The sequence below is a fragment of the Saimiri boliviensis genome, chromosome 3 (genome assembly GCF_048565385.1).
Source record: "Saimiri boliviensis isolate mSaiBol1 chromosome 3, mSaiBol1.pri, whole genome shotgun sequence".
In the NCBI taxonomy this organism is placed as follows: domain Eukaryota; kingdom Metazoa; phylum Chordata; class Mammalia; order Primates; family Cebidae; genus Saimiri; species Saimiri boliviensis.
The window spans coordinates 177,344,806-177,371,979 of record NC_133451.1 but is presented as its reverse complement, the minus strand read 5'-3'; the positions used below and the strand labels follow the sequence as shown (position 1 = coordinate 177,371,979).

The 27,174-nt window shown below is 37.6% G+C and overlaps 1 protein-coding gene across 5 annotated transcripts in view; it reads left to right on the top strand.

The window, feature by feature from the left end:
- CLCN3 (chloride voltage-gated channel 3) overlaps positions 1-27,174 on the top strand; it is a 105,558-nt gene that overhangs the window by 55,228 nt on the left and 23,156 nt on the right. For all 5 annotated transcript variants that reach the window (XM_039479095.2, XM_039479097.2, XM_074396984.1 and 2 more), the window contains 7 exons: positions 5,458-5,615; positions 11,325-11,424; positions 12,909-13,096; positions 14,908-15,030; positions 16,474-16,680; positions 20,130-20,210; positions 21,513-22,058. In XM_039479095.2, coding sequence (XP_039335029.1) covers positions 5,458-5,615; positions 11,325-11,424; positions 12,909-13,096; positions 14,908-15,030; positions 16,474-16,680; positions 20,130-20,210; positions 21,513-22,058 — 1,403 coding nt within the window. The remainder of the gene's footprint in view (positions 1-5,457; positions 5,616-11,324; positions 11,425-12,908; positions 13,097-14,907; positions 15,031-16,473; positions 16,681-20,129; positions 20,211-21,512; positions 22,059-27,174) is intronic.

Sequence of the window (27,174 nt, the reverse complement as noted above, 5' to 3'; positions counted from 1 at the left end):
CAGGCTGGAGTGCATTGGTGCAATCACAGCTCACTTCATCCTCTACTTCCCAGCCTCCAGCAGTCCTCCCACTTCAGCCTCCCAAGTAGCTGGGATTTCAGGTGCGTACCACCATGCTCAGCTAGTTTTTGTAGAGATGGGGTTTTGCCATGTTGCCCAGGCTGGTCTCTAACTCCTGAGCTCAATCCATCCGTCCTCCTCAGCCTACCAAAGTGCTGCGATTACAGGCGTGAGCCACCACTCCTGGCTTCCAAGGCAGACATTTAAGTTTAATAAGTCAGGAGATAAGCCAGAACCCTGCTGGATCTGATAGAAGCAAACAAACATTTATTATTACTGTTACATTGTTTAAAATACTAGCCCCTTCTATATTCATGTCCTGTTCTTACTGCCTGTTAGAATTATAAAAAAACAAAACAAAACCCTACTCAGTAGTTTATTTGACTTATATCTCAGCAGTAATAAAATTAGTTAATAGTATTGGCATCATGGTTCTTTGTATATTTCTCCCTTATCCTACCCCCAAATTGATTTCAAATAATCTCTTGCTCTAGTCTAAGAATGTTTATATTGATGGGCCCTGGTGGCTCACGCCTGTAATCCCAGCACTTTGGGAGGCCGAGGAGAGTGGATCACAAGGGCAGGAGTTCAAGACCAGCCTGGCCAACATGGTGAAACACCGTCTCTACTAAAAATTCAAAAATTAGCCAGGCATAGTGGTAGGCACCTGTAGTCCCAGACACTTGGGATGCTAAGGCAAGAGAATCGCTTAAGCCCAGGAGGTAGAGATTGCAGTGAGCCAAGATCGTGCCACTGCACTCCAGCCTGGGCAAAAGAGTGAGACTCCATCTCAAAAAAATAAAAGAATGTTTACAGTGATTATGAAAAGTTCAGATTCTGGCTTTAACATATAGAATTGTTTCTTTATCTGTAAACAGAAGAGAATTCGTTCATTCAAACCAGAAAGACTGTTTAAGAGTAGTTTGGGAATTTTGCTCCATTCCTTTTTTGTTTTTCCAAGCTAGCTGAGATTTTATTTTTGATCCAAAAAAAAAAAGCAATTGAATTGTTTTGCAAGGGGGGTCCCCAGGCAGTAAACCCCTGGTGGGTGGGCTGAGGGCTAGGGCTGAGCATCGGGTGGGTCTCATGTTCCCTGTGCTCCGCTGCACAGTGGCCTCCCTCCCGGGCTCTGGGGTATCCTCAGGAGGGTCAGGGTGGGAGAGGCTGTTGCAGCTGTTCACTTCAGCAGGACGTCAGAGGACTCAGACACCAGCCTCCCATCGCGGATCTCAATCTTCTTCACAACCACAGCCTTTGCGGAGCTGGTGCCACTGAAGATGGAGCTCGCGCCAGAGCCAAAGCTGGAGCCCAGGCCTTAGCTGAGGCCCGGGCTTGTGAGGCCCCCATAGGCAGAGCTCAGACCACCTGCATAGCCGCTGGTGGTCTTCATGTGGATACTCATGTTCTGCATCATGGACTCCAGCCGGCTCTCCTCGCCCTCCAGTAGCTTGCGGTAGGTGGCAATCTCGATGTCCAAGGCCAGTTTGACGTTCGTCAGCTCCTGGTAGTCACGCAGCTGCTGTGCCATGTCCTACTTGGCATTCTGCAAGGCTTCCTCTAGCTGCTGCTGCTTGGCACAAGCATCCTTGAGTGCCTGCTCCCCGCGATGCTCAGCATCCTAATCAAGAACGAACTGCCATTCACAATTGCCACAAAGAGAATAAAATACCTAGGAATACAACTAACAAGGAACGTAAAGGACCTCTTCAAGGAGAACTACAAGCCACTGCTCAACGAAATAAGAGAGGACACAAACAGATGGAGAAACATTCCATGTTCATGGTTAGGAAGAATCAACATCGTGAAAATGGCCATACTGCCCAAAGTAATTTACAGATTCAACGCTATTCCCATCAAGCTACCAATGACCTTCTTCACAGAACTGGAAAAAAACACCTTAAACTTCACATGGAACGGAAAGAGAGCCCGCATAGCCAAGTCAATTCTAAGCAAAAAGAACAAAGCGGGAGGCATCACACTACCGGACTTCAAACTATACTGCAAGGCTACAGTAATCAAAGCAGCATGGTACTGGTACCAAAACAGAGATATAGACCAATGGAACAGAACAGAGGCCTCGGAGGCAGCATAGCATATCTACAACCATTTTTATAGTTTTTTAAAACATTAGTATAGAGTGCCACTCCTTATATTCTATATCAAATAATTTTCAGTAATATCTAGGTAATTTTTGGCATTAAAATCTATATTACAAAATAATTTGAGGATATAATTTCTAATCACTTATGCTAAAATTACCTATTTGAAATTATATATGAGGTTTTCAAAGTTTATAGTGCTTTGGAAAAAATGTAAATGTTTCTTTGCTTATATATCTTTATTATTAGCTGTAGTACATATCATATCGTTGTCAAGGATGCTGATAGATACTTAATATTTAAAGGTAACTTGTTTAAAGTTACTCAGCTGTCTAGGACTAGAAGCTGGCCGTTTTGGTAGCAGTTTGTTGCTCTGTTTACTTATATGATGATTGGATTCATTAGAATTTCTCTATTTTCATAGCTATATCCATGATCCTATGAAAATATTGTGTGTGTGCTTATACATATATGTGTAGTAAGTACAAAGTAGAAAATGAAAGTTCATTTTCTGCTTTTTGCAATTCTGGTCCCCAGAGGTAACCTTTATTAATATATTGTCTCATGTTTGATCGTACTGTTTTTTCTGTATTCATGAGCATACCTGTGAAGCATAAGTTTTAAACCAAAATAAATGTTACACAGTAATTTACATATTAAACATGCTAATCTACACCAGACCCTGTTTGTTAAAACTGCGATATATTGTAGCCAAGTTTTTATAGGTATATATCGATCAACCTTATTCTTTTTACTGCTGCATTATATTTCATTGCATAAATGTACATAATTCATTACCAATAGATAAGACATTTCCATGGGTTTGAATTTTTCAGTATTACAAATAACGGTTCAATGAAATATTTAAGTCTTTGTGCACTTGAGGAATTAATTCCTAGAAGTAGAACCCTTATATTTTGATAGGTATTTCCAACTTGGCTCCCAAAATGCTTGTATCTCTTTACTTCCACTGTCAGGTCTAATAATTTTCACTCGGATTATCGTATTTCTTTTTTTTTTTTTTTGAGACAGTGTCTTGCTCTGTGGCCTAAGTTGAAATGCAGTGGTGCGATCACGGCTCATTACAGCCTCAACCAACCTGGGCTCAAGTAATTCTGCCAACTTAGCCTACTAAATAGCTGGGACTATAGGCGCATGCCACCACCACACCCAGCTCTTTCTTTGTATTTTTAGCAGAGATGGGGTTTTGCCATGCTGCTCAAGCTGGTCTCAAATTCCTAAGCTCAAACAATCCACCTGTCTCAGTCTCCCAAAATGGCTGGGAATTACAGGCATGAGACACTGCACCTGGCCCAAAACCTCTTTTTCTAACAGTAATATAAATTTTCTTTTACAGACTATACTCATATCATATGTTTCTTCTTTCAGAAATAGGTGTTAAATGTATCTAACATGGAATGTATCTCATAGTGAAACCGTAGCCTAATTTATCTCAAATTACAGTTGAAAATTCATATTTTTTTAGAAATTTTATTTAGGTTAATCCCATCTAGTTCAAGGTACTACAGACTCAAGATTTCTTTTTAACAAATTATAGGTAACATTGCTAAATTCATAGTGAAAGAATATTGGAACCTTGGAACTTCAATATTTGAACTTTGTTTTGAGATGTAATTTGTTATAAAAATATTATATTGCACGTGGAAGTCAGGGACAATTTATTATTATTATTATATCTCTTACATTGTATAGGAAAGTGCTATTTATATCAAAAAAATTCTTAATAGAAGTCTTCAGTTCTAAAGTCTGCTTTACAGACTTTAGGGATTGGCAAACTATGAGTCGTGTGCTGAATCCTGTCCTTCACCTGTTTTGTAAATAAAGTTTTATTGGAACACATTCAGACTCATTCATGTACATATTGTCTATTATTTCTTTTGTGCTACTATGGTAGAATTGAGTTGTTGCAACTGTGTGGCATCCAAAGCCTAAAATACTTATTCTCTGGCTCTTGGCCAACCCATTTCAGCTCATAAACACTTTGGCATTAATATGGTTTTTTTTTTTTTTTTTTTTGAATAGCATAAAGTAAGATGTTCTGCCCACGTTGTGCATAATTTACGGATTTATTCAAGGATTTATGCAAATGTAGCTGCAAGAAAAAAAATGTAGAAGTGAACTTGCTAGGTTGAAGAGCATCTGTGTGTATTAAATTTTGCTAGCTTTTGCCTCCCCAAAGGGATTATTCCAGTTCATATTTAAACTACTTATTTTGTGATAGGGCCTCCTTTATCATAGCTCTGCTACCTTAGTGCATTCACACACTTTGTCTTTACTAATCTGCTAGAGAAAAATGATACTGTGGATTTCATTTGCATTTGTTTTTATGTGTTAGATTGAGCTTATTTTCATATGTAAAAGCCACTTGTCTTTCTTTTTCTTGAGCTGTCTTTAAATGCCCTTCCTGATACATTTCTCCAGTCTTTGTTACTCATATAAGATATGTAGTGAACATGTGTCAAAGATTTATGTGACTCTAATGCGGGAACCAGCCCGATGACAAGGCTGATTCAGAGGAGGGTATATGAGCCTGACGTGTGGCCTCAGTGAAAGAAAGCAAATTCTTACAGGGCGAAAACATCACCACAACTCGTAAGGGTTATTTTTCCTATGGGACAGAATTCATTTACATTTTACCAGGTAAAAAATAAGATTTAAAATTTTTTTTTTTTTTGAGACGGAGTTTCACTCTTGTTACCCAGGCTGGAGTGCAATGGCGCGATCTCGGCTCACCGCGACCTCTGCCTCCTGGGTTCAGCTTCTCCTGCCTCAGCTTCCTGAGTAGCTGGGATTACAGGCACACGCCACCATGCCCAGCTAATTTTTTTTGTATTTTTAGTAGAGACGGGGTTTCACCATGTTGACCAGGATGGTCTCGATCTCTTGACCTCGTGATCCACCCGCCTTGGCCTCCCAAAGTGCTGGGATTACAGGCTTGAGTCACCGCGCCCGGCCAAGATTTTCAATTTATCTTTTACAGGACATTTCCTAATTTTACAGTGTTTTCCCTAATCAGTAGTAATTAGTCATTCAGAATTCTCCAAAGCATCAGGTGACTGTCAAGCAAATTGTTGATACTTGGGTTTGATTCTAAAAGGCCATGCCACAATCTTTTGCCTTTATTTCCAAGTTTTGGATAATTTTTCTTAACATTTTTCTCTAATTGAAATGATTTCAAGTGATATTATTTCTGTATGACTTAATAATGAACTTCTAAGAAGGTCACATAGCTCACTATTGTCTCTTCTAAAACATACTTTCCTTTTTCCCTCTGTAGGAACTCATTATACAATGACAAATGGAGGCAGCATTAACAGTTCTACACATTTACTGGATCTTTTGGATGAACCAATTCCAGGTGTTGGTACATATGATGATTTCCATACTATTGATTGGGTGCGAGAAAAATGTAAAGACAGGGAAAGGCACAGACGGGTAAGTGCTTTTAGTAATTTAAAAAAATATAGTATATAATTAGATCATTTAATAATGTATTTCTGCCAGTGATCTCAGGCTGCCAAAATATGTTTACATTTAATATAAGTAAATGTCTACATTTCATATGTAGTACATTTTTTTTTCTTTTTTCTGTGTTTTAATTTTTTTAGGTTACTTATACCCCGTATCTTTCCAGAAAGGATTTAGGTAGCTAAAAAACCAGGAAATACAATCAGAAGGAAAGGGGAAAATACAGTACAGGAGTTGAGGGAAGAACAGGGCAAGTTCAAGCTATGGAGGTCAGCATGATTTTTGGCTTTGAGCAGCCCAGCAGCTAAGGCAAAAAAGGAAACTCATTGCATAACTCTTACCTGTTGAAATAGAAGAAATCTACTGGGGACAGATAGTTTTCTGGGATTTTGCTGTTTTCTTTCATCCGCTTTCCCAGTGCTTGATTCTGAGATATTTCTCACCTTGGATCCCAAATAAAGCTTATTGAGTTTTATGATTTGCTAACTGTTTTTTTTTTTTTTTTAAATGGGTTTAACATATAAAAGTACAATTTATGGATTCTTTTTGTTTGTGGTCGTGACTTACTGAAAATGTAATCCAAAGTACCTTTTAAAAAATTAATTAATTTATTTATTTAGGCAGTGTCTCACTCTTTTGCCCAGACTGGGGTGCTGTAGTGTGATCTTGGCTTACTGCAACCTCCACCTCCTGGGTTCAAGTGGTTCTCCTGCCGCAGCCTCCTGAGTAGCTAGGACTACAAACATGTGTACCACCATGCCTCATGGCTAGTTTTTATACAAAATATGTTATTTAAGACCCAAAAAATATATATATATTTTGAGACAAAGTCTCATTCTGTCGCCCAGGCTGGAGTGCAGTGGTGCAGTACTTGGTTCACTGCAATCTCTGCCTCCCAGGTTCAAGCGATTCTTATACTCAGCCTCCTGATGAGCTGGAATTACAATTCTGTGCCATCACGCCAAGCTAATTTTTGTATTTTTAGTAGAGATGGGGTTTCACCATTTTGGCCAGGCTAGTTGAACTCCTAGCCTCAAAAAGTAGAAAATCTTTCTGAAAAATAAAATTCCAAATCTCAGAAGGCCCTGTATAATTTTGGTGTTGGAAATCTACTTGTTAATGAAAATGACTGTTTACACAGATTAATTATAAGCTTCTGTATTAATGTACACATGGGTGTGAAACCCGAAATTGAAATTACATTATATTGTTTATGAAAGGTACAGCTTCTGAGATTCATCAGATGATAATTATGTTCAGTGCATATCTAAAAATAAGTACTTAAAATCGGTGCTTTTATCCAGTGATTCTTAAACTTTTTGGTCTCACAGTCCCTTTAAATTCTTAAAAAAATATTGAAGAACCCCAAGGAGCCTTTGTTTATGTGGTTTTTGTCAACAGATATTTACCATATTAGACCCCTCATACACAGATAATATAGTTGGAAAAGCAATGTGTATTTTCATAGTCTTAAAATTATTGCAAATATTGTTTTTTGATACTACACTAAAAGGACAATTGTTAGTTTCTTAAAGATTAGTTGTAATGTGTACTTTGAAACTGCAACAATGAACCTTGTCTTCTGTTACATTAAAATTCATTGATTTTGAACCTTGAACTTTTAGTATGTGATTTTATAACATGCAATGATCATTTGGAAAATACTGATTCACTGATCTATGTGGATCTTTTAAATGTTGACACTTTTAGGATATAATATTTTAAAAATTGCATTTGTTAATTTTACCTTCAGTCTCTTCAGAAAAGTCTCTAAATATTGGGAACCTTTCATCCTCACAGTGATGGATACTCGTTTTCTAAAATTCTGATTTTTACCAAATAGCTCAAATTCTATCATTAGAAACAAATACACATTTATTTTACTTAAAAATGACAGGATTACTTGGTTTCATTATTGAGAAAATATCTGTCACATTCCCAAGTCTGAAAAACCATAGTTTGGTGTCACTCTTTAAAGTAAAAATGATATTCCATGTAAGGGTCTAGTTTACTTTGCGACTCAAATAAATTATGCAAGTGCTTTTCTTTAGGACATGACCTCACACTTCCACATGCAGCAGATATGTATAGTTATGCCTGGTTCCTTATGCATAGTTCTTATTTCATCACACAAAATATTAAAAACACTGAGTGGTTGAGGCATTGCAGTTTTTGCTGTTTCATCAAAGATGCTCTTATTTGAAACTGGCATTTTATTTATTTATGTATTTGATTTTACTGGGAAGCAGGGCAGTCACGAATGTAATGACTGTCACTACATTTGAATATGACACTGCCTGATTTCTGCTAAGGAGCCAGCAGTTTTGCCATTGGTTTCACATTTTCAGTAAAAATGTCAACACAGTGAAAAAAATACATAATGTCTTGTGTATTTTGTAAACAATTTTCTCTTTCAGATCCCTTGAAAAGAGTCTCAGGGATCCTTCAAGGTGTCTGTTGCCCAGGCTGAAGTGCAGTGGTGTGATCTCAACTCACTGCAACCTCTGTCTTCAGACTCAAGCAGTTCTTGTGCTTCAGCCTCCCAAGTAGCTGGGGTTACAGGTGTGCACCACCACGCCTGGCTAATTTTGTAGTTTTAGTAGAGAGGGAGTTTCGCCATGTTGGCCAGGCTGGTCTCAAACTCCTGGCCTCAAGTAATCCACGTGTCTCAGCCTCCCAGGGTGCTGAGATCACAGGTGGGAGCCACTGCACTGGGCCTTCGTTAAATTTTAAAGTCTTTCTATGTCAATGCTTATACCCAACCTAATTCTTTTTTCAGTGAACTTTTTGGTTATACTTGTAGCCTTCCTATCCCAGATTATTTTGAAGCAAATTGACATTCTGTAATTTCAAATACTGCTATTTCAGTATTTTACAAAATGGTTGCAGTTTAATTGTTGTTCCATTTTTATTTATTAGCTTATATATTTTATGGAGAGTTTACCCCCCCTCAACCATTTGGATTCCCTGAAGTACAGATGGTACAGGGAAGGGAGTAATCTTGAAATCCTAGGTTCCTTAGCATCCTCAAAGGTGACCAGTGAGATGTTTTGCCTGCTTGCCTGTTGTTTGTTTCTGTGTCTCCATGGACTCATGGATTTAAGTATGTTTGTGTTTTAATCATCACAGTTCTTATCCTTATTTATGTTCATATTCATTTTAGATTAGTGGGCGCTTATTTCGTTCACAATCTGTGTCCTTTGTCATGTCCTTAGATAATCTTACTCCTACTTCATCATAGACATTTCCTGCAGCAAACCTGGAATCAGTCATTTCTCCAAGGAGCTCTGATTCCACTGAAGGAAAATACAATACAGATACAATCTGGGCACTAAGTGGTACCTGTTACTTCTGGGTTGCCTGTTGTTTCTAGCCTCCTAAGTGTACATGACTCTTCTAATTTAAATTCATAACTGTAGGGCTAAACCTCTAGTTCTTAAATCTGCGTTTCCTTTAAGTCATGACAAAATTTGACCATTGCAAACATAGTCATTTCATTTACCCTACAATACACACATACAACATTGTCAGAATAATAGTACCAACATCATCACCAACAATATGCCTACTGAAAAATTTTAGGTAATCTGCCTCCAGCTTACTGGGTAGCTGGGACTTCAGGTACGCACCACCATTCCTGGCTAATTTTTTTTTTTAAAAGAGACTGGCTCTTGCTATGTTACTCAGGCTATTCTGAAACTCCTAGCCTCAAACAGTCCTCCTGCCTTTGCCTTCCAAAGTGCAGAGATTTATAAGTGTGAGCCACTGTGTCTGGCCTATTCTTTATTTAATCCACCACAGTTGTTCATACAAATTACGTTGTTGTAAAGTCCCTTGGAATAGTTTCTTCTGTGTCATTATGTTACCAATTAGATGCACCTTAGACACATTTAATTTTACTTCAATTTTTAAGGTTTACTTTTTAGATTTAGTTTTTTTTATATAAATATATGAAGTATTTCCATGGTTCCAAAGTTAAATGTACAAAACAGGTATGTTCAGAGAAGTGTAGTTTCTGTCTCTGTCCCATCCAGCCTATTTTCTTCTTCACCTTATAAGTAATAATTTACATTTTTAACTTCATGGTTTACCTTCTGATTTTTAAAAATATAAGCATATATATTTATATTCCTGTCTTTTAGCATACTTTTAGCCATCTTGCTTTTTTTTCTGCATAACACTACATCTGTCTCATTCTTTTTTAATTGCTGCAGAATTTTTCATTACATAGGTATACTGCAGTTTATTTATCCGATGCTATATTGATGAACACTGATTTCCAAATTTTTGTTAGGAGCAGTGGTGATTAACCTCTCTGTACATGTATCTTTTTTACTTGGTATACTCTATCAAGCAGCTGCTTCAGTGCCTCACTCTGGTGCTGTGCTAATTAATTATATAAAGAAAACATCGGTGACTCAGTCTGAAAACAACTTAATATCATCATGTTTTCTTACACATTACATTTATTTTTATTGAGGAAAAGCAGCATGGGGTTTAGTGATTATTTTTGAAAGAAGTAATCTATTTCTAATTCTAAAGAATGGTTAATATCTGTGTTTGGTTGCTTAAAGGATAGAAGAATTAAAATCACCATTCAACTTAGAACTTACTATATCATTTTAGTGGGGAATTGTGACTTTAAATAGACCTGATGCTTGAAATAGACTGGGTCATTGAATTCCAGCTGTAGCCCTCCTTCAGAACAGTTGAGCACTGAAGTCCTGGGCTGAGAAAACGGCTTTTAAAAGCAACAATCCTAGTAGAACAGACGAGGTGTGGACTAGTTAGGCCTAGGTTTAGAAGTATATTCTTAGTAACAGAGATGAGACTTACCTTCTTGTGTTTTAGTATAGTGAGATCTGGATCAAATCTACTACTGTCTTGTTAATCTCCTAACTTCCTACAATATATTCAGTAGAGGACACTTTTGCTTTACATTGTGAAGAAAGAGCCTCTGGACTCTACCAGTGGGATCGGAGCTCTCCAAACCTGCATATTAAAAGGCCTATAAGTTTTAGAGGGTCCCTTTGTCCACATGAGTATTCAGTAATACATTGTATCTATGGGCATGGTATTATACACAGATCCTATCTTTTAAAGAACATTATAATCTACTTACCTGCTAGGACCAGAGAATGACAGACAATTCAAACCATGTTGTCTTACAGAAGACATATATAAAAGATAGTTGTGTGTACCAATTGAAGTTCAAATTTGATAATATTTGAAACAGTCTAGGTCAGATTTTATGTAGTTTGTGCACCCTTTGCACTCAAATCTCAAGGTTCTTATTAAAATGCAGATCTTGGCTGGACACAGTGGCTCAGGCTCACACCTGTAATCCCAGCACTTTGTGAGGCCAAGGTCGGTGGATCACTTGAGCTCAGAAGTTCAAGACCAGCCTGGCCAACATAGCGAGGCTGTATCTTATTTATTAAAAGAAAAAAAAATTTTTTAATAAAAAATAAATGCAAATCGTTGGTAAAGAGTTGTCATCTGGTTTACAGGTATAACAGCTGTCTATAATGCAATTTTGCCCCAAACTTACCTTTTCCATTATTTAGTTCAGAAATTACTGTTCTATGTATGGTAAATGAGAAAAATTGCTAGATTCTAGAATTGTGGCTTCTATTCATAGTTTGAAAAATGAAGCATAAATGTTTCTAATTTCAGATCAACAGCAAAAAGAAAGAATCAGCATGGGAAATGACAAAAAGTTTGTATGATGCGTGGTCAGGATGGCTAGTAGTAACACTAACAGGATTGGCATCAGGTAAAGAACATTTTTCCAGCAATCCTTTTTTAGTTAACAGAAGTATAAATCGTTCTTTCCTCCTTCCCTCAGTTTCTTTTTCAGCTCCCATTGGATTTTATAAAGCATTTGTTTCTCTTCTTCAAAAAATCTTCTTAAATATAAGACTAGGAGGCAGGAGGCTTCCAAGTCTAGTCTTGGCTCTGTCACTTTAAGTGTTTATCCAGCTTGGTTGATGTTTCTGGGCTCAGTTTCCACATCTGTAAAATAAGTAGTTTGGATCAGATGATCAGTGAAGTATCTTTTGAGGTTAAGATCATCATAAATAGCCAATATTTATTGAGTGCTTCCTATGTGTTGTGCACTGTTCTAAAAACTGTGCATGTGTTTCGACCTCACGGCAATCCTGTGGTACCAGTGCTGTCATTATCGCTGCTTTACAGATGAGGGGACTGAAGCAGAAGAAAAGTGGCTTAGTCTGACTGATGTGTTACAGCTTAGTAAGTGGCTAAGCCAGGATTTGAAGTAAAGCCGTTTTGCTCAAGAGTCTATTCCCTCCGTCACCCTGTTATACAGCATGACCACGAAGTCCCAATGTGTGATATTGTAAGAAATCGCTGCCGAGGACCTGAAAACAAATGTTAAGCATTGTTATAATCACTTTCAGCTTCCATGATGGAAGATTATGTTCAGAAGACCACAAAAAAATTAAAAGTTGTATAGAGAATAGAGGGAAGTACTGATAATTCTAATTGGTGTGCATAATAATTGTATGGCCTCTGTGTATGTAATGCACTGATTTTTTTATGTGAGAAGAAGGACCCAGATTTGACCATAAATTTGTGTATTTTTTATATTCTCACAGTAAAATAATCTTGATATATGGTTTTCTGCAATTTAAGAAAAAACTGTAAATATGAATCCTATGAGTTTCAATAATTATTTCTAATGGACTTTAAATTTTCATGACATTGACATCATTTATAAGTCTGTTAATTAAGTTATGGGTTGAAAATTAGATTTGGGAACCTCCTGCCAAGTAGTTGTTTTTGAAGATATTTCAGTATCTTTCAAACACTGTTTTTTGGATCACAATTAATTCGAATGATGTAACTTTTAAAAATTCCAAACAAAAATGGCAATTTTATTGTAAAAAGCTCTTTACAGTTTTAAAATATATGTTTATATTTTAAAGTCCCAGTCCCTCCTGAGTAGCTGGGACTACAGTTGAACTCCACCATGCATGGCTAATTTTTGTATTTTTATTAGAGACAGGGGTTTCACCATATTGGCCAGTCTGGTCTCGAACTCCTGACTTCATGATCTGCCCGCCTCCGCCTCCCAAAGTGCTGGGATTACAGGTGTGAGCCTCCACTCCTGGCCATGTGGTTCTTAAATGACCCTTTATTTAGGAGTCTCCTGCTTTCCACTTGCCTTTTAACTAGATTGTTCTCAACTCCCAAAAATTTGACTTCTTTTTTGGTCATCAACAACCTATTTTTCAGGGGCGTTGGCCGGATTAATAGACATTGCTGCCGATTGGATGACTGACCTAAAGGAGGGCATTTGCCTTAGTGCGTTGTGGTACAACCATGAGCAGTGCTGCTGGGGATCTAATGAAACAACATTTGAAGAGAGGGATAAATGTCCGCAGTGGAAAACGTGGGCAGAATTAATCATCGGTCAAGCGGAGGTCAGTCTCTCACTTTGTCTCAAGATGAATTAATGATTGATATAGCAAAATGTTTTGAATTCATTTAACTACAGGATTAATCACGTATTAGATGATTGCATCCACATTAAATGGATCCACCTCGAACACACTGCAGCAAGAAAGAATTAAGTGCAGTATTGTTTCAAGAAGCTTTTGTATTACTTAACTACGTAGTCATGTAACAAATCCACTGGATTGTGATGCAAATTTATTTGAGCTGTAGTAGAAAAGAAGTGATAGTTATTGCAGTAGGATCTGTGTAAAGTTACTAAAAAGTCAAGTTACTAAAACTAATATATTACTAAATTTGGGAAGTTGAATTATGAAAGTATGATGATCAAATAATTTAGTAAAATCAACCTTCTAAGTAGAGATACATTAAAGAAAATCAGAGATTTTTATTTGTGGCATTACAGCATTTAAATGACTAATTTACCATGATCTACAAAGAACCTTTTAGAACTTAGGATGTCATAGGTATATTTTTTACAAGATGACATATGGATATGTTTTTTAAATTTTGTTTTAGCTGAACTTTAGAGCTAAAAACTATATATTTGCGGCTGGGTGCGGTGGCTCAAGCCTGTAATCCTAGCACTTTGGGAGGCGGAGGCGGGTGGATCACGAGGTCAAGAGATCGAGACCATCCTGGTAAACATGGTGAAACCGCGTCTCTACTAAAAATATAAAACATTAGTGCCTGTGATCCCAGCTACTCAGGACGCTGAGGCAGGAGAATTGCCTGAACCCAGGAGGCGGAGGTTGCAGTGAGCCGAGATTGCGCCATTGCTCTCCAGCCTCGGTAACAAGAGTGAAACTCCGTCTCAAAAAAAAGAAAACTATGTATTTCCGGTAAGATGAGTAGTATGCTGTTTCTCACTTGGCTTAATTGAGTTTTATTTAATGATCTGGAAAGTTGCAGCAGAATGAAATCTGAATGCTCATGTAATTTGTTTCCACCACTGGTTCCAAAAAGTGGTTTGTAGGCAGAGGTGAAATGTAGCTGAGATGTCTTGGTAACAAGACTTTAGGGCAGGCATCCCCAAACTATGGCCCGCGGGCCGAATTCAGCCCCCTGAGGCCATTTATCCGCACCCCCCCACCCCCGCACTTCAGGAAGGGGCACCTCTTTCATTGGTGGTCAGTGAGAGGGAGCACAGTATGTGGCGGCCCTCCAACGGTCTGAGGGACAGTGAACTGGCCCCCTGTGTAAAAAGTTTGGGGACACCTGCTTTAGGGATTAGGAAAAGGATTAAATGGGCTCAAGGCTCCTTGGTATATATAGACATAAATTTTTGGATTCTGCTTAAATGCTTTGTTTACATGAAGCTTTTATTATTGTGGAAATAAACCAGGAAACTTTTACACATTTTACTGAAGTTTCTTTTCTTTTTCTTTCTTTCTTTCTTTTTTTTTTTTTTTTTTTCTGAGATTGAGTCCCACTCTGTTGCCCAGGCTAGAGTGCAGCGGCATGATCTCGGCTCACTGCAACCTCCACCTCCCAGGTTCAATTCTCCTGCCTCAGCCTCCCGAGTAGCTGGTATTACAGGCATGCACCACCATGCCTGCCTAATTTTTGTGTTTTTAAAAGCGACAGGTTTCTCCATGTTGGCCAGGCTGGTCTTGGACTCCTCACCTCAGCTGATCCACCTGCTTCAACCTCTCAAAGTGCTAGGATTATAGGCATGAGCCACCATGCCTGGCCATTTACTTAAGTTTCTTATGGCAAGCATTTGCATTAGAGGTTCAGTGTAAATTAAATTCATACTCTTGAACTATTTTCTTTTTAGGGTCCTGGTTCTTACATCATGAACTACATAATGTACATCTTCTGGGCCTTGAGTTTTGCCTTTCTTGCAGTTTCCCTGGTAAAGGTATTTGCTCCATATGCTTGTGGCTCTGGAATTCCAGAGGTAAGCCAAGTAATATTTAGTGTCATTAAACATTATTTTGATGCTTATCTTTTTGCCCTTAGTGATTTTAAAAAAAAAGTAAACTTTTTTTTTTAAGGGAGGGAGGGGATGGTTTGTTCATAATATGAAAACAAAATTTTTAAGTACAAGCTGTAAACATCATTGAAAAATACTGTTCTCCATAGTCATTTGATCATTTACTATGGAGGTTATTTATTTATTTATTTTTTGAGATGAAGTTTCACTCTTGTTGCCCAGGCTGGAGTACAATGGCTAGATCTCAACTCACCTCAGCCTCTGCCTCCTGGGTTTAAGCAATTCTCCTGCCTCAGCCTCCTGAATAGCTGGGGTTATAGGCATGCGTTACCATGCCTGGATAATTTTTTTGTATTTTTGGTAGAGACAGTGTTTCTTCTGTTGATCAGGCTGGTCTCGAACTCCTGACCTCAGGTGATCTGCCCACCTCGTCCTTCCAGTGTGCTAGGATTACAGACATGAGCTACCACACTCAGCCAGAGGTTGATTTTTTTTTTTTTTAATCTCTCTAATTTAACAGACGACTAGGCAAACTTTCGGAAGATTTAGTTGATCATCAAGATTCGGAAAAAGTATCTTGTGACCTAACGTTCTTTGATGGATTAGTTGATATTTTGCTGTTACGACCCTGATTTCAATACATTCATGCTCTGTTTATAATCACCTTTTGATTAGTTAGGTTAATTATTCTTGAATTTGGCCATTTTATGCTTGGAGAAAGTAGTTGATCATTGTGGGTGAATAGTACAAACTTGAATTTTATTTTTCATCATAATAGAGTTTTACATAGGATTGTTTGAATTTGATTTGAATTTATTTATTTTCTCTCTTTTATTTTTCTGTATTTAAATAAGTCACCAACTTTTTCCTAATGTATTTCTTTTTAAAATGGAATTGTAGTGATCTTTAAAGTTGTGTTCAAAATATCTTTCATAAAAAGCAATGTCATGCGGTATATAACAGTTGTAATTCATCTTTCATGATATATAAAAAACTATGCCACATAATTACAGTGCTCAGTGAAAATGTAATATTCTTATTTGTGATGCAATGTCCAAAATATATTTAAAATATGCTTACTTTTACAACAGAAATATTTCAATTTGCCATTTTCTTGGTTATGTAATTATAATCCTTATAATTAAGGTCTGTATTCATTTTAACATGGCCTGATATTTTGATTTTGTTCCTAAGATAGAGTTGCCTTCTCTCCTTTTTTGGGTAGAGAATTAGATTGTGATACCAATTTATTATATGTAGCATAATAGGTAAAGTTTCTGAAAAATTAACTAAATTTTTCTATAGGTTGCTAAAATTTGCAAGGTCGTTTTTGTGCATAAAACAAGAAAATAACTTAGGTTTATGTTTCCTAAAGGAAACTAAGCTGCCTTAATCTTTGCCTTGTAGATTAAAACTATTTTGAGTGGATTCATCATCAGAGGTTACTTGGGAAAATGGACTTTAATGATTAAAACCATCACATTAGTCCTGGCTGTGGCATCAGGTTTGAGTTTAGGAAAAGAAGGGCCCCTGGTACATGTTGCCTGTTGCTGCGGAAATATCTTTTCCTACCTCTTTCCAAAGTATAGCACAAATGAAGCTAAAAAAAGGGAGGTAAGTGTCTTTTGTAAGTTAATTTGACTGAAAAATACTTGTTTATATATAGAGTTTATGTAAATAAAGAATTTCTTAGTATAAAAATAATAAATTCTGTATTCAGATAATCTATTTTATTTGAGATTAATTTGTGCTTCTTTTCCTGAATAATCTGTAATGTTTTTCTAGGATCTGTTCCCAATGTTGCTCAGTCTTTTATTTTAGAGAAGGTTTAGACAGACAGCTGGTGTCCATTGGGTTTCAGTTGCATTTCACAAAGATCTTTCTGTTTTCACTTCACCTGACATCTTTCTTCTTCTGATGTGTTTTCTAAGCTTAGCTTTGATTTTTACTCTTAACTTCCAACATTAAGAGGTTGGGAAATCCTAATAGTTTTGTTTTCCTCCTGGAGGCAGTGTCTGGTGCCAGTGTAAGTGGCATGTGATATGAAAAAAGCTATCCAGCACCATGGGGAAATTCTGGGGGCCTTTAGAACCTCCTGAAGTTTAAATCAGAAATTCACATTAAAAGAGATTGTAATATGAGAAAGAGATTTTCCTGTAGGAAATCCCTTTCATTTCATTGTTTAAGGCAATTTCCTTTACTGTTTCTTTAGGCCAGCCTGGATCTTCTACAAGACCTTTAAACCTTATATGTATTATGAATTTCCTCTGATGTTTCTGGATTGCTCTGGGTATTTTCCTGAGTCCTTTATATTGCTCTAGACTTTGGGAGCCCAGTCCCTTCCTAGTTTGCAAATCTAAATCTGCAGCACTAGATAATACAGAGGTCTTTGGGTTTTAAGATACGATTTTTTTAAAAAATCTCATTAAATACTGGCAGAAACTTTTCTTCTTTTTGGATTTTTTATGTCCTATAACCAAAAAGGTAGACTACTTAACAAATGGTTTAATCTTCAATTGAAATAATTCTAGTACATTTTAATGTTCACCTTAAAATATAGTCCTTGAATTGGCTGTAGCTATCCCGAAAGTGGAATACTTCAGATCATCATAGTTTCGTCTCTGAATAATTGTGATTCTAGTACTTCACTATACAACAAAATAGCTAGCATTATTGATTACTTTATGTGTATCTGCTACTGTGGCAAATACTTTACTTGGATTTTAAAACTTAGTTTCCCAGTAATTTAGTAATATGGGCCTGTTACCCTCATTTATAGAATAGGAAACTAGACCTGACTAACTTGCCCAGGACCACATACCTAGTGAGTGGTGGAATGTGGATCAAAATTCATTTTTCTTTGACCCTGAAGTCTATGGTCTTATCACTACATTACTGCTCCAACGACTGTGTAGGTATATGTTTGTGTAGTCAGTGGCTAAGATGGAGCTAGAAGAGCTGCCTCCTCAGTTCAATTCCTTTACTTCCTGTTGTACCTTGACATTTTTTTGTAAGACTTTTACTTACTCATTCTGAGTTCAAAAAAATATAATTACCAGGCACGGTGGCTCATGCCTGTAATCCCAGCACTTTGGGAGGCTGAGGCAGGCGGATCACCTGGGAGTTAGAGACCAGCCTGACCAACATGGAGAAACCCCGTTTCATCAAAAAAGAAAAAAAGAGAAAAAAAGAAAAAAAAAAATGTATATATATATATAAAATTTATTAGATGTTTTAGAAATTAAGTTTCCCTAAATTTTAATATTCACACTCTAGTGATTAATGTTTAAGACGTTGTTATTCTGTCACCTTAGTATATGTATAAATGGCAAGACTTCACTGTTAGTTGAAAGCATTAAGACCCCATAGTTTTATGGAGATAAGAGGGGAGAGTACTGATGTTGTTAAATTAAATGCTTCTTAGATACTTACGAAACAGATTAAAACGTGTGTGGGCTATAGATACACAGGTGTTAGTTTGGTTGTAAATGCAGGATCAGGACATTCAAGTAAATCAATGCGTTTGCGTTCCTTTTAGTGGGGTGGGGGAGGAAGTTAAATTTGCTCCCTTCCCTCCCCAGATAAGCAGAATCTGCATTCTAATGCCAACAATTTAATTAAAACACTTATTTATTTATTTTTAATTCACCAAACTTGTATGACGTATTTACTGGGTGCCAGGCACTGTTCTAAGCACTCTCTGTATATGTACTCAATTCCTTAAAAGCTAAGTAATACTATCACATTCCCAGTTTAGAGAAGAGAAAACTGAGGCACATAGAGGCTGTATATCCATAGTCACACAGCCAGTAAGTAGCAGAGCCATGATTCCAACACAGCAGCCTCGCTACAGAGTTCATGCTCTTACCATTTACAGCTTAATTTTGATTCTTTTAATTTCTTTTCTGGAAATGTAACAATTGACCATTTGAAGAACTACTTTAGGTAGCCTTGAATATTTGCTGGATTAAAGTAGCAAAAGGAATACAGACTCTTAGCCGGGCGCAGTGGCTCATGCCTGTAATCCCAGCACTTTGGAAGGCCGAGGCACGCCGATCACCTGAGGTCAGTAGTTCGAGACCAGCCTGGCCAATATAGTGAAACCCTGTCTCTACTAAAAAGACAAAAATTAGTCAGGCGTGGTGGCGGGCGCATGTAATCCCAGCTACTTGGGAGGCTGAGGCAGGAGAATCACTTGAACCTGGGAGGCGGAAGTTTCAGTGAGCCAAGATCATGCCACTGGACTCCAGCCTGGGCAACAAGAGAGAAACTTCGTCTCAAAAAAAAAAAAAAAAAAAAAAGGAATACAGACTCTTAGAAAAATAATTACAAATAAAGCCTTAGTGAAATTATATGTGTATATGTGTAGTTGGCTTAGTACTGGTGGGAAGTAGATCCTGACCAGCTGATAGACTGGTGAACTAGAGAGAGGACACAGAAACGTATTCTTGGATTTTTCTTTTCTTTTGATTTTATTGTAGAGATGCTGCTTGGTGAGATTGTCATTTGAGAAGCTGTTGTGTGTGCTTTCAGAATGAGGCTCTCTAGATTAACAGTATTTTAGCAGTATTTCAGAGGGCATAGGGTAGTAAAATACGGAGAATCTTACTAGGTCTTCATTTCTCTGAATATCTTGCTAGGATTTGGAATAGACTATTTCTGGTGGAGCTGTTGGCTCGAAAACTTGAAGAAAGGATATCCTGTTTAAAAATACCCCCCATCCCAGTTACTGCCCTCCCCTCTTAACTACACAAACACATATCTTGAAAATTGTCTATATCCATTGCCTCCTCTTCTTTATACCACATTCACATTAGTATATCTGGCAAAAATGGTTTTTTTCACTGAATAGTAAATGTGTGACCTTTCAATTAAAGCACAGGAGAAAAAGATAAATCTTAATAGAATAAATGAATACCTGCCCTTTGCTTAGGGAGCAAGGAAACAAACATGCAAGTTAAATTCAGAAAAGCCACTTGGAAAATTCAAGTGACATGAAGAATTTTTATTCGGTGTGCGTGAGTTTCTAAGGAATTAAGAAATAAGCCACATCTTCTTTCTAGGTGCTGTCGGCTGCCTCAGCTGCAGGGGTTTCTGTAGCTTTCGGTGCACCAATTGGAGGGGTTCTTTTCAGCCTTGAGGAGGTAGGTGAACGGGATCTAACAATCAGAATCACATGTGATTATCATTGCGGGTCTGCCTTAGCACACATCTCAGTTTTATAGCTGATGTAATAGGTACAGACTTTGTTTTCAAATTTATTTTTCTAAAGTTGTTTTCTACTCATTCTTACATAAAAAGTAAATGTTACTCATGTTCCATACCTGGAGGAAACTATTTAAAAAAATTTTTTTTAATGCATAAATACTAGTAATTATCTAAAATCTAACTTTGTTGACATATTTAAAAGTAAGAAGTTGTGAATTCGACTTAATAGAGGACATGTGAAACATGTTTCACGATCTATTCCCATTGGCTGATTTTTGTATTTTTAGTAGAGATGGGATTTTGCCATATTGATATTGGCCAGGCTAGTGGGTTTTTTTTTGTTTTTGTTTTTTGTTGTTGTTTGTTTGTTTGTTTGAGAGGCAGTTTTGCTCTTGTCAGCCAAACTGGAAGGCAAAGTCACAATCTTGATTTACTGCAACCTCCACCTCCTGGGTTCATGCGATTCTCCTGCCTCAGCCTCCCAAGTAGTTTTTATTTAAAACATTTTAATTAATTCCTTTATTGTGTTTTAAAGTTTTTTGCATGCAATTATTTCTGATACAGTTACTGATGTTTAAGGAAATAATTTTAGTCCCTTCAGTGGATTATTTAGTTTTTTTATTTTCTTATAGGTGTTTAAGACTTTTCTTTTTACATAGAAATGTGACCCGGAATGTTTTTATCCTTTTATTTTTATTTTAAAATCCGGGTTTTTTGACAAATAATCATTGTTTATGTTTGGGGGATGTAATGTGATGCATTTATACATGTATACATTTAGGAATAATCAAATAAGAGTGATTAGCAAAACCCTCAAATATTTATTACTTCCTTGTGGTGAAAACATTTAAAATCCTCTCTGAGCCATTTTGAAATATGAATACATTATTATAAACTGCAGTCACCTTACTGTGTGATAGAACACCTTTTTTAACTACCATCATTGAATTGAATGCGAAACTCGTTTTGAAAATAAAACAGTGCTAGATATTCTAAATATTTATTAGACATTTATGATCAGTTGATATTGTGACTTTGTAGTGATGATCACCATCTCCAAAAATAATAATAACATCAATTTTTCTTCTTATAGTAAAATCCATTATATGTAAATTCTAATGACAGCAAAATTTAGAGCTAAGATATTTACCATTCAAGTTATAATGTATCAGACACATCTTATAAAATGATAGCATTAATTTGTCTTTTCCTTTTTTTTTTTTTTTTTTTTTTTTAAGGTTAGCTATTATTTTCCTCTGAAGACGTTATGGAGATCATTTTTTGCTGCTTTAGTGGCTGCATTTGTTTTGAGATCCATCAATCCATTTGGTAACAGCCGTCTGGTCCTTTTTTATGTGGAGTATCATACACCATGGTACCTTTTTGAACTGTTTCCTTTTATTCTCCTAGGGGTATTTGGAGGGCTTTGGGGAGCCTTTTTCATTAGGGCAAATATTGCCTGGTGTCGTCGACGCAAGTCCACCAAGTTTGGAAAGTACCCCGTTCTGGAAGTCATTATCGTTGCAGCCATCACTGCTGTGATAGCCTTCCCTAATCCATACACTAGGCTAAACACCAGTGAACTGATCAAAGAGCTCTTTACAGACTGTGGTCCCCTGGAATCCTCTTCTCTCTGTGACTACAGAAATGACATGAATGCCAGTAAAATTGTCGATGACATTCCTGATCGTCCAGCAGGCATTGGAGTATATTCAGCTATATGGCAGTTATGCCTGGCACTCATATTTAAAATCATAATGACAGTGTTCACTTTTGGTATTAAGGTAAGTGCTAATGTGAGGTGCTATTTGGGTTCAGAACTTATGTTCAAAACTTATATATGGACTGAGAGAGGTTGTTGTTTCATAAGTGACTGATAAAAGTACTTATCTTTTGAGTTTAATTTTAAGTAACAGAAAAGATAATTTCTTAGCATAGATTGTTGAGGGTGTTATTTGTTGCTATTTAACAAATTACCCCCAGAACTTAACAGCTTAAGGTAACTACTTTTGTTCTTGATATTGGGTCAACGATTTGGGAAGGGCTCAGTGGCCATTTTTTGTTTGTGGTCTTTCATATAGTTGTTCTTAGATATGGCGAAGGCTAATCATCTCAAAGCTGCTTTTTTTCATTTCCTTTTGAAAAAAATGTTTTTATGGGTACACAGTAGCTATATGTAGTTTTGGGGGTACATGAAATATTTTGATACAGGCATGCAGTGCATAATAATCTCAGGGTAGATGGAGTATCCATCACAAGCCATTTATCCCTTGTGTTACAAACAATCCAATTATACTCTCAATAATTTTCAAGTGTACAATTAAATTATTATTGAGTGTAGTTCAAAGACTTCCTCGTTCATGACTAGCATCTAGACTGAAAAGATTCAGACACCTGGGCTCCTGGGATCAATCACGCATACTCTGTCTCTCATGCACACTCATGCTCACTCTCTTTCTCTCGATTTCCTTCTGTCTCGGTGGTTTTTCTAGGGTGGTGGCCTCAGAGTAGTTGGATTTCTTACATCATTGCTCAGGATTCTAAATGTAAGCATCCCAAGAGCGCTGGGTTTTTTTTTTTGTTTGTTTGTTTGTTTGTTTGTTTTTTTGAGACGGAGTTTCGCTCTTGTTACCCAGGCTGGAGTGCAATGGCGCGATCTCGGCTCACTGCAACCTCCGCCCCCTGGGTTCAGGCAATTCTCCTGCCTCAGCCTCCTGAGTAGCTGAGATTACAGGCACACGCCACCATGCCCAGCTAATTTTTTGTATTTTTAGTAGAGACAGGGTTTCACCATGTTGACCAGGTTGGTCTCAATCTCTTGACCTCGTGATCCACTCACCTCGGCCTCCCAAAGTGCTGGGATTACAGGCTTGAGCCACCGCGCCCAGCCAAGAGTACTGTTTTTAATGTAGCTGAAGAAGTCTTGCAGCATGACTTGTTTTACTCTGCTCATTGAGGCAGTCACAGAGGCCCACCACTATTCAGAGCAGGGACATATGCTTAGTGGGATGAGTGCCAGAGAATTCATGTTCACGTTTGAAAACCAGTTTTATTAGTTTCCTATTGCCGCTATAATAAATTACCACAACTCACTGGCTCAAAAGCCACACAGGTTTATTACCTTACAGTTCCAGAGATCAGAAATCTGAAATGGATCTCACTGTGCTAAAATTAAGGTGTTCACAGGGCATTCCGGAGGCTGTAGGAGAGAGTCTGTTTTTTGCCTTTTCTGGCTATTAGAAGCTGCCGGCGTTCCTTGGCTCCTGGCCCTCTATTTGCGTCTTCAAATCCAGCAATGCCTGGTCAAGTCTTTGTCTTGTCTCACTCTGACACAAACACTGCTGAATCTCCCTTCTGCCTTTGAAAAACCTTTGTGATTACTTTAGGCCCACCCAGATAAATCAGAAAATAATCTTTTTTAAGGTCAGCTGCTTTGCAACGTTCTTTCTGCAACCTTAATTCCTCCTTGCCATTATAACAGAATGGAATCACAGGTTCTGGGAATTAAGTTAGGGACATCCTTGAGGAGCCATTATTCTGCCTCATACCAGTATAGGGTGTTAGCTTAAAGACACTGCAGACTCAGTGAAATTACTAGGTCTATGAATACATGCCTTTTTCTATCAAGGAATTAAGGCAGCTGGGCCTTATGCCCTGGGACATGGCTTCTTTTGGATTTATAAAATAACATTTGTTGATTAATGATCTATCAGTAAATATAATTTCTTATATGACTATCGCTGATATATATGGGGAAGTACATATCAGCTTATTCTTGTTCTTTAAATTACTACACCTGTACTTTTGGAATAGTATTTGCTGGTGGTAATGTGCTTTTACAGATGTAAATTAATGTGGAATAACAGCTCTGTTTCTACAAAATTGGAGTGGTATTAGTTTTTCAAATAAGGTCTCTTTTCTTTTATCTTCAGTCTATAGTCCACTGATTATCAACAGTTAAATAATAGAAAAGCCTTGAAGTTTTACATTTTTTCTTAGGGGATCAAGTTAAAAGCTGTTAAAGCTCTTTTTTCTACAATAAGTAAGTGTTCTGTAAATCCCAACTTTCTCACAGTCAGTTGAGCTACAAGAAACTGAAGGCAATTGGCAGCCCTTTATCAAGTCCCACCGTTAACTCAGCTCTGGCTGAAGGATCAGACCTGGCAAGAGAGTGTAAAACACACTGATTTTTTTCTATTGTATATCCTTTTAGTATCCTAATAGACTCAAACATGCCATCATTTTGTGTTTGGCTCATTTCATATTCAGAAGGGTCATAACTATTACTCTTTCAGTAGTCTTTTTTTTTTTTTTTTTTGAGACAGAGTCTTACTTTGTCACTCAGATTGGAGTGCAGTGGCACAATCTCAGCTCACTGCAACCTCCACCTCCCAGGTTCAAGCAATTCTCCTGCCTCAGTCTCCCAAGTAGGTGATAGTACAGGTGTGTACCATCACGCCTGGGTAATTTTTGTGTTTGTGGTAGAAACGGGATTTGGCCATGTTGGCCAGGTTGGTCTTGAACTCCTGACCTGTGGTGATCCACCCACCTCTGCTTCCCAAAGGGCTGGGATTACAGGCATGAGCCACCGCGCTTGGCCTCTTTCAGTAGTCTTTGAATGATCTTGCGTATGGTGCTTCTTATCCCTATTATTCTCATTAAGTTTAATCAATAAATATTTTTTGCTTTTTATTTGATTCATATAAATAGACTTACCTGAGAGATACGGGTTTGGTTCAGACCATCACAATAAAGGTGAACATCATAATAAAGAGAGTCACATAAATGTCTTGGTTTCTTAATGCATATAAAACTTCTTTTTACACCGTGCTGTAGTCTGTTACATGTAGAGTAGCATTATGTCTTTTAAAAAATAATACCTTAATTTAAAAATACTTGATTGCTAAAAAATGCTAACAGTAATCTGAGTCTTCAGTGAGTTGTAATCTTTTTTGTTTGTATAGAGTCTTGCCTTGATATTGGTGGTTGCTGGAGGTAGGACTGGCTATAGCAGTTCTTAAAATAAGATAACAGTGAAATTTGCCACATTAATTAATGCTTCCTTTCATGAAAGATTTCTCTGTAGCGTGTGATGGTGTTTGATAGCGTTTTACCTACAGTAGAACTTCTTTTCAAAATTAGAATCATCCTCTCAAACCCGGCTACTGCTTTATCAACTAAGTTTATGGAAAACTCAATCTTTTGTCCTTTTAAAAATGTTCACAACATCTTTACCAGGAGTGGATTCTACCTCAAGAAACCACTTTCTTTGCTCATGCATAAGAAGTAACTGCTTATCCATTCAAGTTTGTTCATGAGATTTTAGCAGTTGAGTCACATCTTTAGGATCCACGTATCATTCTAGTTCTCTTGCTGTTTCCACCACTCTGTAGTTACTTCCTCAACCGAGGTCTTGAACCCCTCAAAGTCATCCATGAGAGCTGGAATTAACTTCTTCCAAACTCCCGTTAATATTGATATTCTGACCTTCTCCCATGAAAGATGAATGTTCTGGATAGCATCTAGAATGTTGAATACTTTTTTGAACATTTTCAATTTACTTTGCCCAGATCCATCAGAGAAATTGTTATCGGTGGTGGGTATCCAAGTTATCAGGGACAAATCCATACAGATCTTCGGCAACCGCAACCCTTGCAGCCTCAGAGGAAAGAATTCTGAGGGATGTAAGGCAGAAAAAGAGACCAAGGCAAGTTTTAGAACGAGAGTGAAAGTTTATTACAAAGGTTTAGAGCGGAAATGAAAAGAAATTAAAATACACTTGAAAGAGGGTCAAGCAGGCATCTTGAAAGACAAGTGCCCATTTGACCTTGGACTTAGGGTTTTATATGTTGGCATACTTCCGGCATCTGGCATCCTTTTTCCATCTATTCTTTTGGGGTGAGCTGCCCACATGCACAGTGGCCTGTTAGCACTTGGGAGGGGCATGTGCGCAGGGTATTTACTGGAGTTGTATGCATGCTTCCTGAGGTGTTCATTGCTTACCGACCTCCTTAGGAGGTCATATACAAGTTAAACCATTTGCTTCTAAATGCGCATGCCCGAGCCCACTCACCCAACTCCTGAGATCTTACCGGAAAGCTGCTGATCACTAGTTTCAGGTGTTTCTATCTTTTGGAAGACTGCCTTTCCCTGGCACTGGCTGCGACCAATTATTATTTTAGGGGGACAATGTTAGAGCTGCCTGACTATCATCACCTGATGGTTGCCTGACATTCCTGTTGGCTTTGGGGGGATTCCTTGCCTGCCCTGCACATTCCTGACTAGCTACCCACTGTAACAAAAGTACTATATATGGCAGCTATAGCCTTAAGAAGTGTATTTCTTTAGTAAAACTTAAAAGTTAAAAATTAGTCCTTTATCCATGGACTGCATAAAGGATATTGTGTTAGCAGGCAAGAAAACAACGTGAATCTCCTTGCACATCTCCATGAGACCTCTCGGGAGACCAGGTGCATTATTAGTGATGAGTAATATTTTGAAAGGAATCTTTTCATCTGAGCAGTAGGTCTCAACTGGGCTTAAAATACTTAGTAAACCATGCTGTAAACAGATAGGCTGTTATCCAGGCTTTGCTGTTTGTATAGAGCTCAGAGTAGATTTAGCATAAGTTTTAAAGGCACTAGGATTTTCAGAATGGTAAACTAGCACTGGCTTCAATATAAAGTCGTCAACTGCATTAGCCCCTACCAAGAGAGTCAGGCTGTCCATTGAGGCTTTGAAACCAAGCATTGGCTGTTTCTCTCTAGCTGTGGCAGTCCTAGCTGACACCTTCTTCCAATAGAAGGCTGTTGTTTCGTCTGTGTGGAAAATCTGTTGTTCAGTGTGGCCACCTTCATCAGCGACCCCAGTGAGATCTTCTGTATCACCCTGCAGCTTCTA